Below are 12,337 nucleotides of genomic sequence, written 5' to 3' on the forward strand. Positions count from 1 at the left end.
CCAGGCGCCCGCCCCGGCGGTGAGCGACGCGTAGCGAGCGAATCGCCGGGGTGGGCGCCTGGCGGCTCCGCGGAGCTCCTTTGGCTCGGCGCGGGCGGGGGCGCGAGTAAAAAGAAATTTAGCGCCGTCTCCCAGGCCTCGCCTGCGCTGGCGAAGGCCGCGAAAGATATAGAATGCCAAATCGCTGCTGCGTCGGGATGCGGGTAGCTCGCGAGAAGCCGTTCAAGCCCGGCCATCCTCACCCCCCCAAGCAGCTGCGGCCGCAATTTCAGCCGGTCCCGTGACCGCCCCGACCCGGCAGGCGCGCGTTCGAGCGAGGCCGTTCCGCAGAGCACACCGAGAGGGGCCGGTCGCGCGCAGCGCCAGGATGCGGCCGCCGCATGCAGCCTCCGCGGAGGCTGCATGCGGCGGCCACTTCCCGTCGGTCTTTCGCCGCGCTCCGGCCGCTCCTTCAGGCGAGGCCCTGGCCACCAAACTCCGGGAACGGGCAGCAGCGCGACACTTTTCGAGAGCGAGCGGCGGCGGCGGCTCAGCACCAACCTTTGCAACGCAGGGGCTGGCCGCGTGGGCCCCCACCACCGGACTGCGTCGGGCTCGCGTCTCCCTGCCCGCGCGGGAGCTGAGGGGAGCGCAGTGTGTGTGTGTGTGTGTGTGTGTGTGTGTGTGTGTGTGTGTGTGTGTGTGTGTGTGTGTGTGTGTGTGTGTGTGTGTGTGTGTGTGTGTGTGTGTGTGTGTGTGTGTGTGTGTGTGTGTGTGTGTGTGTGTGTGTGTGTGTGTGTGTGTGTGTGTGTGTGCGTGTGTGTGTGTGTGTGTGTGTGTGTGTGTGTGTGTGTGTGGATGTGTCTGTGACTGTGTCCCTGTCGTGTCGTGTGTGTGTCGTGTGTTTAACTCTCGCACTAGCTCTCGCCCTCTCGCAAGCCTGGCGCCCTGGCCTCCGCCCTAAAACCGCCCGGCGGCCCGCACGCTCGACAGAACCCGGACGACGTGCGTGTTTCCTTCTCTACGAAAACACACACTCCCAAGTCAGCGCCATCGAGCAGCATCGAGAACAACAAGACTTTGGCGAGCCAACGCAGCCGAGAGATAAAATCTTCGCAAGAGGAGAGCCAGGCCGCACAGCGCGAACTCGGTACTCGCCGCCGTACTGAGCCTAGCGCAGCGCGAACTCGCCGTCTGAGCCTAGCGCAGCGCGAACTCGCTCCTGTCGCTGCGCAACCCTAGCCGAGCTCCATTTTTTCAGAAACGGTTGATGGATGATGAAGGAAACAAATCACAAAACTATCTAACACGGACGGTTCAACGGGTCCCATGAGCACGAAAAGAGAGAACCACGACGCAGAAGAAGAAAAGCTCCTGCCGAGTTTGCCTCGGCAGGGCAACCCAGAGAGGGTGTCCGAGTGACGGTGCTAGCTCAACTCCCCAAGAAGAAAACAAGTAACCTGTCAAGAAACTCTGGCGCTAATGTCTTCACATAAACGCACCTGTGTCTTCACAGCAAGTAGCGACCCACAAAAATGCTGATGCCACCGCCTGGTTTGCAGCCGCAGTTCATGTTCTGCACCTTCACGAGCATCCTCGCCGCGGCGACCGCGCGCCCGCGCGTCTCAAGCCCAACAGTCCGCTTCGGCGGCCCTCTTCCTCCCGGATCTTGCATGCAAGCCGGCGGCGGGTGGCGAGCGAACGACGGAGTCGCGGACACTTCTCGAGTCCCAACCAAGGATTCTGTCAAGACCGAGGCCCCGCCGGATGCGGCGTCCGCCCCTCTCACGACCCTTGAGGCGTCCATCGGCCTCCTTGCCCCGCTCGGCCCGCCAACGACCAAGCCGGCGGGCGGCGGGCGAGCGGCAGCGCCCCGGCACCTCCTCTTCCTCCAGAGCGACCGGGCCGTCGATGCGCGTCTGAAGGCCGCGCTGGGGGAGTTTGCGTGTCCTGCAGAGCTCCGCTCCACCCGGATCTCCGACTCGAACGCGGTCGAGTCCGATCGCTTCTCCGTCTCAAGCGGCTACGCCGACCGGCAGCGCGCCTGCGCCTCCTTTGCCCGCGCCAACTCCTCGCTGCTCGAGGACGAGCTGAATCGGGCGGATCAGGTATTGGCGACCCGCACTGCACTCCCCACGCCGCTGCATGGGCTGCCAAACACCGTCACCCCTCTGGCTATGCCCACCCGCGCGCTGCCCTGTCTGCCCACCCGCGCGCCGCCCTGTCTGCCTGTTTGCCCTGTCTGCCCTGCATGAACACTCGCTCCTTTGGCCGCTCCAGGTGCGCACCCGCCACCCCGCCACGGCGGGAGGTCACCTTGCGCTCGAGTCCGAGGAGCCACCAGGCTGCTTGGCCGCCTCTGGCAAGGCCCAGGCGTCGCTGCCCATCCCGGCCCAGTCTGGGTACACTCTCATCGCGGGCGCCGTCCGGATCGAACCGGACTCCGCCAGCCCTTCTCTTTTCTCTGGTCTCACGGTCGCTGCCGGGCAGCTGGTCGAGACGAGCCTCGTGCGCGCAGGAGCCTTTGTGCTACTCAGCAAATTCACTTCGCTCAAACCAGCCGCCGTGGCCACCGCCGCGCTGTGCTTCGGCAGGGCGGCCGCGTCTCCCACGGATCCACAAGGCGAGGTGCTGCAGCCGTGTGGCTGCGAGGAGGATGGCGTATCGTTCTGTACTTTTGACGCCGGCTTTTGCGAGCTTTGTATCTACCATGCCAACCGAGCCTCCTGCTACGACGATGGTCTCCCTGACACTGGTGCCCATGATTGCGCTAAGCGCTGCTTTGGTGATCCGCCCGCACCGCCACCAACGCCGCCGTCGCCGCCGTCGCCGCCTTCACCGCCTCCTTTACCGCCGCTGCCGCCGCTGCCGCCGCTCTCCCCCGGCTTCGATGTCGCCGCGGCGAGCGAGGACAAGCTCCGCTCCCTGATCACGGAGGCTGCTGCCAACATCTCAATCTACCTGCCGCCCGGTGCGCACTTCAAGCTGTTCAGCCAGATCAGCTGCACCTCCACCATCAAGGTGACCGTCGCCAGCAGCGGCGAGGGCTCGACGCTCGACGGCCAGGGAGAGACCAGGCTCTTTTACCTCTCGGGCGGCTGCAGCCTCACCCTGCGGGGGCTGAACCTCGTCAACGGGAGAGGGGCGGCTGCAGCCTCACCCTGCGGGGGCGTCTGGGTCGATGATGAGTGTAAGAAGGAGGGGGAGGAGTACGAGGAGTACGAGGGCGAGGAGTACGAGGGCGAGGAGGGGCAGGGGGAGGAGTACGGCGGCGTTGTGCACGCGAACAACGCAGGCGACATCGAGATCATCGACTCGACTATGACAGGGTGCTCGGCTGAGGTGCGCCGCGTAGCCTAGCAGCCCCGCCCATGGCAGCGGTGTGAGAGAGATCCGGATTCTGCAGTTTAGAGACGAGTCCCACCATCCGCTGCCCTCTGTCCTCGCAACCGCAGTCTGGCGGCGTCGTCGCCGCGTATGAGAGCGGTGCGGTCTCGATCATCGGCTCGACCGTGACGAGCTGCTCGGCTGAAGCTGTGCGCCGCATAGATAGAGCTAGGCTCTCCATGCAGCGGGTAGAGGGATGAAGAGGGCCACGGGTGCCTCACCCTGCTCTCTCCTCGCATCCGCAGGAGGGCGGCGGCGTCGTCTTGGCGGTTGAGAGCGGTGCGGTCTCGATAAGCGACTCGACCGTGTCGGGCTGCTCGGCTGAACGGGTGCGCAGCGTAGAGCTAGCCGCCTCCAGCAGCGGCGCACGGCAGCGGGGCGAGAGATGGAGAGGGCCACGGCTGCCTCACCCCGTTCTCTCCTCGCAACCGCAGTACGGCGGCGTCGTCTACGCGGAGGGCAGCGGTGCGGTCTCGATAATCGGCTCCACCGTGTCGGGCTGCTCTACTGGCTATGTGCGCCGCGTAGAGCTAGCCACACCCCTGCAGCGCCGCACGGCAGCGGGGCGAGAGCTGGAGAGGGCCACGGCTGCCTCACCCCGGTCTCTCCTCGCAAACGCAGGAGGGCGGCGTCGTTGCCATGGCGAGCAGCGGTGCGGTCTCGATAATCGGCTCGACCGTGACCGGCTGCTCTTCGGACAAAGTGCGCCGCGTAGAGCTAGCCGCATCCTTGCAGTGCCTCACGTCAGCGAGGCGAGAGATGGAGAGGGCCACGGCTGCCTCACCCCGCTCTCTCCTCGCAACCGCAGGAGGGCGGCGTCGTCTACGCGGAGGAGAGCGGTGCGGTCTCGATAAACGGCTCCACCGTGACGAGCTGCTCTGCTAGAGTGCGCCGCGTAGAGCTAGCCACACCCCTGCAGCGCCGCACGGCAGCGGGGCGAGATATAGAGAGGGCCACGGCTGCCTCACCCCGCTCTCTCCTCGCAACCGCAGGAGGGCGGCGTCGTCTACGCCTGGTACGCGGAGGACAGCGGTGCGGTCTCGATCATCGGCTCGACCGTGTCGGGCTGCTCGGCTGAACGGGTGCGCAGCGTAGAGCTAGCCGCCTCCAGCAGCGGCGCACGGCAGCGGGGCGAGAGCTGGAGAGGGCCACGGCTGCCTCACCCCGGTCTCTCCTCGCAACCGCAGTACGGCGGCGTCGTCTACGTCTACGCGTATGAGAGCGGTGCGGTCTCGATAAGCGGCTCGACCGTGTCGGGCTGCTCTGCTGGCTATGTGCGCCGCGTAGAGCTAGCCACACCCCTGCAGCGCCGCACGGCAGCGGGGCGAGAGATAGAGATGGCCACGGCTGCCTCACCCCGGTCTCTCCTCGCAAACGCAGGAGGGCGGCGTCGTCTACGCGGAGGACAGCGGTGCGGTCTCGATAATCGGCTCCACCGTGTCGGGCTGCTCTGCTGGAGTGCGCCGCGTAGAGCTAGCCACACCCCTGCAGCGCCGCACGGCAGCGGGGCGAGAGATAGAGATGGCCACGGCTGCCTCACCCCGGTCTCTCCTCGCAACCGCAGGACGGCGGAGCTACATACACGAGGGACACCGACCTGATCGTGACCGACTCCACCGTCTCCGGCTGCAATGCCACGCGAGGCGGAGCCGTGTACGTGAGGTCGGGTTCAGCCAGCCTAGCCCGCTCCGCCATCTCCAACTGCATCGCCTCAGAGGCTGGCGGCGGCCTCTACTCGGCGGGCGGGCGCACCTCCCTGAGCGACGGCACCCTCATCAGCGGCTGCACCGCCCCGGAGGGTCAGGGGAGCTCCATCTTCCTGCTCGCTGGCGAGGTCTCCTACGCCCTCCCCGCCCCCGCCGGCCGCTGGCTGCCAAACGCGCGCTGCGAGGTGTACCGGGAGGCGTGCTCATACGATCCGTACCCGTACACCGAGAGGGCTAAGCAAGCAGCTTGCCTTGAGCACCGCGACGATTGCGCGGGCAGGCAAGACCCGACCCCACCCGAGTGGTATTGCCAGGCCCCAACCTTCGTGCAGCCGTGCAACTGGAACAACGAGACCGGCGACCACTCCCTCCTTGGCGAGAACCTCTACCAGCTGCCGCTTCTCCCCGTCGAGCTGGACTTTCCCTTCGCCTGCGCCGCCGGCCTCCTCGGATCGGCCGACCCCGAGTACCAGTCGAGCAGCAGCTGCGCCGGCCGCTGCCCCGCACGCTCCCAATGCCCCACAGAGGCGACCTATGAGCCCCCGCCCTGCGATACTGGCCACTACTGCCCGGAGGGGACGAGCGTGCCCCTTCCCTGCCCCGCCGGGTCGTACTCGACCGCCACCAACCTCTCCGACGCGAGCGAGTGCACGGCCTGCCCCGCCGGCAGCGCCTGCTCAACGGGCAGCGTCGATCCGACGCCGTGCTCGCCTGGCACCTTCGCCGCGAAAGAGGGCCAGCCTAACTGCACGCCGTGCCCTCCCGGCACCTCGTCGGGTCAAGGCAGCGACGCGTGCGACGCGTGCGAGGCTGGCCGCTACGCCGCCAACGCTGGCCAGGGCCTGTGCGTCCCGTGTCCTCACCCCCTCAGCTCGGTCAACGGCAGCGTCACCTGCTCGTTTTGCATGGACGGCTACTACTTGCGTAACACCTCGGCCGACGCGGACGATATCTTCACCTCTCCGACCGAGTACTGCAAGCCTTGCGCGCCCAACGCTGTCTGCCCGGACAACACTACCCTTTCATCCCTCGTCCTCCCGCGCGGCTTCTGGCGCGCCAGCCCCTCCTCCGCCGTGCTGACAGAGTGCCGCCTCTTTGGCGGCAATGACAACGCCGGCAAGACGCGATGCGCCGGCAGCGAGCCGGTGGCGGGAGAGGCCTCTCGCCGCCGGAGGATGGAGGAGGCGGGCTCGGAGTACTGCGCTTCGGACTTTGAAGGCCCCGAGTGCCAGCTCTGCGCCGCGGAGAATCACTACCTCGTCGACGGCGACGAGTGCAAAGAGTGCGCAGCGCGCGGCGCCGCTGCGGGTCGCATCATCGGCCTCGTCCTCGGCCTCTGTGTCGCTTGCGGCCTCGCGGCTTGGGCTTACAACATGCCGCGGCGGAAGGAGCCCTACATCGGCTGTATCCTCCGCTTTGCAGACCGCGTCGTCAAGTACTACGTCGTGGGCGGAATGACGGCCAAGGTCAAGATCCTGTTTGGCTTCTACCAGATCAGCACCGTCTTGTCCTCCACCTACTCGGCGCGGTTGCCGCGAGAGTACACGCGCTGGACGGACAAGCTGGCCAACGCCGTCTCCATCGACTGGGCTGGCTTTTTCCTGCCGGAGCAGTGCCTCGGCTACGGCCTGCGGCTCCTCGTCATCGCTCTCTCCCCCGTCGCCCTCATCGCGCTGCTAATGGGAGCGGGAATAAGTCAGCGGCTCCTGCACCGCTGGCGTGCTGCCCCGGCGCCGCGCGAGAGATCGTGGTACGCGGAGGCGGCCCTCGGCCTCCTGGACCTCACGCCGGCCGGCCTCGTGCTCGTCTTCTGCTTCGTGCCCTCCATCAGCGCCTCCATCTTCCGCGCGTGGTCGTGCCAGGCGTTCCAGCTGATGACTGCCATTGCTCACAACCCCACCCCTCACTCCTCGCAATGTTCTGCTGATAGGCCTACACCGTCTCCCCGCCCGACGAGTCGCCGCGGCAGGTCTCCTACATGCGGCAGGACGCGAGCGTCAAGTGTGGCACCGGCGAGCACGAGTCCATCACCGACCTCGCCATCGGCCTCATCGTCCTCTGGCCCGCCGGCTCGCTGGTCCTCTTCACGTCGCTCCTCGCCGCCTGCTACAAGCCGCTGCAGGCCAAGACGCCGACTGCGCTGACCCGGGCCACCGCCTTCCTCCACCGGGAGTACGAGAAGACCTGGTACTGGTGGGAGGCGGTCGAGCTGGCGCGCAAGCTCGTGCTCACGGGCTTTGTGCTGCTGATAACGGAGGAGCGCGCCTTTGTTCGCCTCGTGGTGGCGACCCTGATCTGCTCCTGCTACGCCGTCGCACTCGCCGTCGTGCGGCCGTACAAGCGGGTCGAGGACAACGTGCTCGCCGTCGCCACCAGTCTCGTGCTCCTCCTTCTCTTCCTCGGCACCAACTGGAGCACCATCTTCCTCGGCATCAAAGAACGCTCCGGGGTCGATGATGCCAACGCAGTCCTTGGCTTCCGCAGCCTCAATGGGGTAGTCAACTCGATGATCGTCCTCGTCGCAGTCGTGCTCGCCTTCTTCCTCGTGGGCGCCATCGTTGCCGCCCGCCGCGTCGCCAAGATCCCCACGATCCGACTCGTCTCGACCAAGCAGCCCCCCGAGATGAGCATCGGGACTGGCCTCACGTGGCACCTCTTCAACAGCCACATCTGGTGAGTCACAGCTATGGAGGGAGAAGAGGAACAGGAACGCTATAGAGTCACCACACACCTCCGAATAGGTCGACCGGTCAGGACGCCGTCGCCGTCATCAAGGGTGAGCTCCAGCAGCTGCTGCCGGGCATCAAGATCTTCCTCGACGCGCGCAGATGCTCAGCACCGCTTCGGAGCTACACACACACATCCACTCTGACGCACCGCGGTGTGCGCGCAGGTAGATGATCTCAAAGACATTGGGGCGCTGGAGGAGTACATCCAGCGCTCGCAGGTCATCCTCTTCTTCCTCTCGAGGGGCTACTTCCGCTCCAAGGCGCGCGCCTCTCCCTCCCACCCCGACTCCAGACCGCACTCTGGCCTTACCTCCCGCCTCTCCCGCGCCACAGAACTGCCTCCGCGAGATCCGCTCGTCGCTCGAGAAGGACAAGCCGCTGGTCCTCGTCCAAGAAGCGGACCCTGACAAGGGCGGCGGGACGCTGCAGGCGCTGCGCGCAGAGTGCCCCGAGGAGCTGCAGCCGGCCATCTTTGACAACGACTGGCCGCTCACGATCTGGTATCGCATCGATGAGTTTCAGCTCATCTCGCTCAAGATCATCGCCGAGGCGCCGCCGGCCACAGCCAGCCGCTACGCAGTCCTCTCTGTCTCCCGACCGACCCCACTTGAACCACAGGCGCTGCTCCTCTGCTCGCCCAACTATCTGAACCAGACCTCCCTCCCGCTCTGCGTGTCGGGCGAGCCCGAGAGCCAGTCGCTCGCCTTTTCCAAACGGGTCACGGTCTGGGCCTCGCCGGCCAACGCGGGCGCACTGGACTTGGCCAACGAGATCGCCGCCGCCTTCACCGGCCTCACGATCTCCACCACCGACGATCGGCCGGCCACCGCGACCCACATGCTGCTCTACCTCAACGAGGACAGCTTCGTCAGCGACGAGCGGCTGGCCGAGCAGGTCAAGCAGGCGCGCCAGGACAGGCTGAAGATCGTCACGGCGCACGAGAACGACCCCGCGCTCGGCGGCTGCCAGTTCTCCAAGTTTTTTGAAACCACGCCGCAGGAGCGATAGTCTCGGCTTTCCCGAGCCTCCCCCCCCCCCCCACACACACACACACAACCCTCTCCTTCCAACGCCGCAGGAGCTCATCGCCGGCGGACTCTACAAGGACCTGGCAAAGTCGTGCTTCCCCGGGCGCCACCGCAAGGCGCGCTCTGTTTCCCACAGCTCGCTTTGCACGCATCGAGCCTCGTGACGAAGGCCTCTCCCTCTCCTCAGGTGTCGCTCGTGCTTCTGGCAAAGAGCCTCGGCGCGACCGCCGCTCGGTCGCGGGCGGACCTCCTCGTTTCGGGCAGCATCGCCGAGGGCAGCACCAGCCTCGCGAGGCGCGGCTTTGACGGCCTCAGCCGGGTGTTCGCCAAGATGAGCAGCCGCAGCTCTGCGGAGGCGCGCGACGTCTCTGGAGGCGAGGCGTCGTCATCGGCGTCGGTGCAGCAACAGGTATGATCGATTTGGATGATCCCGTAGAGGTGAGCGCGGTCAATATACCACACATAACTCTCATAACACATAAGTGAGACGCAGACGGTTTTGATGTGTGTCGAGAGCCGTATCCATGTATATGATGAGCGAAGGAGTCAAACGAGTCGGCGGTCACATGCAAACGATATTGGATATACACACTACACACACGGGTCCCATGCCCCCACGGTGTACAAAACACACATGCGCATCTCAGGGCCCGCGCGCGTTGGTGTAATTGGCCAAAGTACAGGTTTCGATCCGGGCCACCGCAAATTTTGATCAGCAAATTTCGAGGGGCGGCCGCAAATTTTGAGGTAGATTTTGATTGTCAAAACGCGTCCGTCATGCCGCAGGATAGAGCATATAGGCGGCGAACACCCACACACGACATCCCACCACTCAACAGGACGCGTTCACCTCCCCAGAGCCCAGACACGGCTAACGCGCGGGGCACAGCCGTCCTCGCTCAGGCCATCGCATTGCGCTCCCCCGCGACCGACCGCGCGCACCTCCCGGCTCTGGCGCCGATCATTCCTAGCACAGGCGGCCGCCGGATGACGCAGCTGCTTTGATGGCGAGCACGAACGGCCTGCGTTCCAGCTCGAAGCTACGCGTCTCAGGCCCGTCAGAGTTTGTTCTCCTCCTTCTTGGCCAGGTTGAGCGCGCGACGGGCCCGCGACGATGCCTTGGCCTGCGCAATGCTCTCTTCGCGCGCCGCCCGGTCCGCCGAGTCGACCGCAGGGGTCCGAGCCCGGTAGAGGCCGCCGGAAACGGGACTATACGCGGCACCCGCGCTCGTCGCGGCCCGGGGCGTCTTGTTGGGAGAGATCCCCTGGGCGGTCTCCTTCGCCCGCTTGATGCGCTTCATCACCGCGAGCTCACGCGTCGTCTGCTCAATCATGGCGCTCTGCCCGCCTGGCGAGAGGGCGTTGTAAGCGTCCGAAACCGGGGTGACCAAGTCAGACCTGCCGGCGGCGTCGTTGCGTCGCGAACTGCGACGCACATGGCCTTTGCCTGGGCGAACCGCCACGAGGACCTCCGTCCACGCCAGGCGGGCCGACGGGTTGAAGTCGAGGATGGCCAGCTCGTGGAACGCCCGACTCCCAGCGCTCCTTGGATGGTCCAAAGATGTCAGGGGCAGCATGGCGCGCCCGTTTGTTGCACTCGTCTAAGAGAGCATTCCAAGTGCCGGCAGGGCGAGCAGCATCGTCGGCGACGACGGCGGTGTAGACCGTGGTAATGAAGCGCGTCTCTCTCGACCCTTTTGCCGCGAGAGGGCGCCGGCCGCGTGTAAGAGGTGGCTGGCGCCCTCTCGCGGCATTTGGTGGCGTGGGGAGTGCGGAACGCTACTGGCGGCGTGACAGGGCCTCTCTCGGTTGCGTGCGCCGCCCATCGGCACGCGGGTGCTCAGACATCGCGACTCTCCCGCTCTCTCGACCCTTTTGCCGCGAGAGGGCGCCGGCCGCGCGCAAGAGGTGGCTGGCTGGCGCCCTGAGGCGGCATTTGGTGGGGTCAGCGTGCGGTGCTGAGTCTTACTCGTCGGCGCTGGGGCCAGATCTCAGCGCAGAGCTCTGTAACGCTGGCACACAAACACAAGAAGACTAACCCCAACCCTAACCCAACCCTAACCCTAACCCTAACTCTAACCCTAACCCTAACCCTAACCCTAGGTCAGCGTGCGGGGCTGAGTCTTAGTCGCGTCGGCGCTGGGGCCAGATCCCAGCGCAGAACCCTGCAACGCTGGCATATACAGACACAACAAGACTAACCCTAACCCTAACCCTAACCCTAACCCCCCAAACCCCAACCCTAACCCTCTAACCCTAATAACCCTAACCCTAATAACCCTAACCCACCCCCCAACCCCACACCGCAAATTTGAAAGATCAGGGCCTCCCTCTGTTGCGTATGCCGCCCATCGGCACGCGGGTGCGCAGACATCGCGACTCCTGCGCGACTCTACCGCTCGCTCGACCCTTTTGCCGCGAGAGTTCGCCGGCCGCGTGTAAGAGGTGGCTGGCGCCCTCTCGCGGCAATTGGTGGCGTGGGGAGTGCGGAACGGTACTGGCGGCGTGACAGGGCCTCTCTCGGTTGCGTATGCCGCCCATCGGCACGCGGGTGCGCAGACATCGCGACTTCTGCGCGACTCTCCCGGCTCGCTCGACCCTTTTGCCGCGAGAGTTCGCCGGCCGCGTGTAAGAGGTGGCTGGCGCCCTCTCGCGGCATTTGGTGGCGTGGGGAGTGCAGAACGGTACTGGCGGCGTGACAGGGCCTCTCTCGGTTGCGTGCGCCGCCCATCGGCACGCGGGTGCTCAGACATCGCGACTTCTGCGCGACTCTCCCGGCTCGCTCGACCCTTTTGCCGCGAGAGGGCGCCGGCCGCGCGTAAGAGGTGGCTGGCGCCCTGAGGCGGCATTTGGTGGGGTCGGCGTGCGGTGTTGAGTCTTACTCGTCGGCGCTGGGGCCAGATCTCAGCGCAGAGCTCTGTAACGCTGGCACACAAACACAAGAAGACTAACCCCAACCCTAACCCAACCCTAACCCTAACCCTAACCCTAACCCTAACCCTAACCCTAACCCTAACCCTAGGTCAGCGTGCGGGGCTGAGTCTTAGTCGCGTCGGCGCTGGGGCCAGATCCCAGCGCAGAACCCTGCAACACTGGCATATACAGACACAACAAGACTAACCCTAACCCTAACCCTATCTAACCCTAACCCCCCAAAACCCAACCCTAACCCTCTAACCCTAAATAACCCTAACCCTAATAACCCTAACCCACCCCCCAACTCCACACCGCAAATTTGAAAGATCTTGTTGAAAATCAGGCCCGGCCGCAAATTTCTTCAAAATTTTCGCAGGCGCTCCGCGCGCCTGCAGATTTTGAAATAAATTCGACAAAATTGGTACCTGGCCCAATGTATACACACAACACAGGGCTGATTTTTGTGTGTGTTGTCTGTTGACATTTATGAGGAAGTTCCACCATTTTTGTACGGAATTACGGCGATTGTGGAGGGGAGCGCGGAGCGGCGGCTCATATCGGGGGAGGGGCGTAGTACGCGCATGAGATCCGT

At 65.2% G+C, this 12,337-nt stretch overlaps 1 protein-coding gene across 1 annotated transcript; it reads left to right on the top strand.

Moving 5' to 3' along the window:
* Positions 1 to 1,514: 1,514 nt before the first annotated feature.
* Positions 1,515 to 9,244, top strand: EMIHUDRAFT_120207 (hypothetical protein; the record flags this gene model as incomplete). Its single annotated transcript, XM_005764370.1, has 18 exons — positions 1,515 to 2,087; positions 2,260 to 2,607; positions 3,178 to 3,321; positions 3,435 to 3,515; positions 3,612 to 3,695; positions 3,801 to 3,881; positions 3,988 to 4,068; positions 4,175 to 4,252; positions 4,359 to 4,448; positions 4,554 to 4,640; positions 4,747 to 4,824; positions 6,539 to 6,889; positions 7,003 to 7,745; positions 7,827 to 7,848; positions 7,966 to 8,019; positions 8,135 to 8,695; positions 8,880 to 8,954; positions 9,017 to 9,244. 18 exons carry the CDS (start codon positions 1,515 to 1,517, stop codon positions 9,242 to 9,244), a joined length of 3,759 nt encoding a protein of 1,252 aa, XP_005764427.1.
* Between the last annotated feature and the right edge of the window lie 3,093 nt (positions 9,245 to 12,337).

The sequence above is a fragment of the Emiliania huxleyi genome (assembly GCF_000372725.1).
Source record: "Emiliania huxleyi CCMP1516 unplaced genomic scaffold EMIHUscaffold_594, whole genome shotgun sequence".
NCBI classification, from domain to species: Eukaryota; Haptophyta; order Isochrysidales; family Noelaerhabdaceae; genus Emiliania; species Emiliania huxleyi.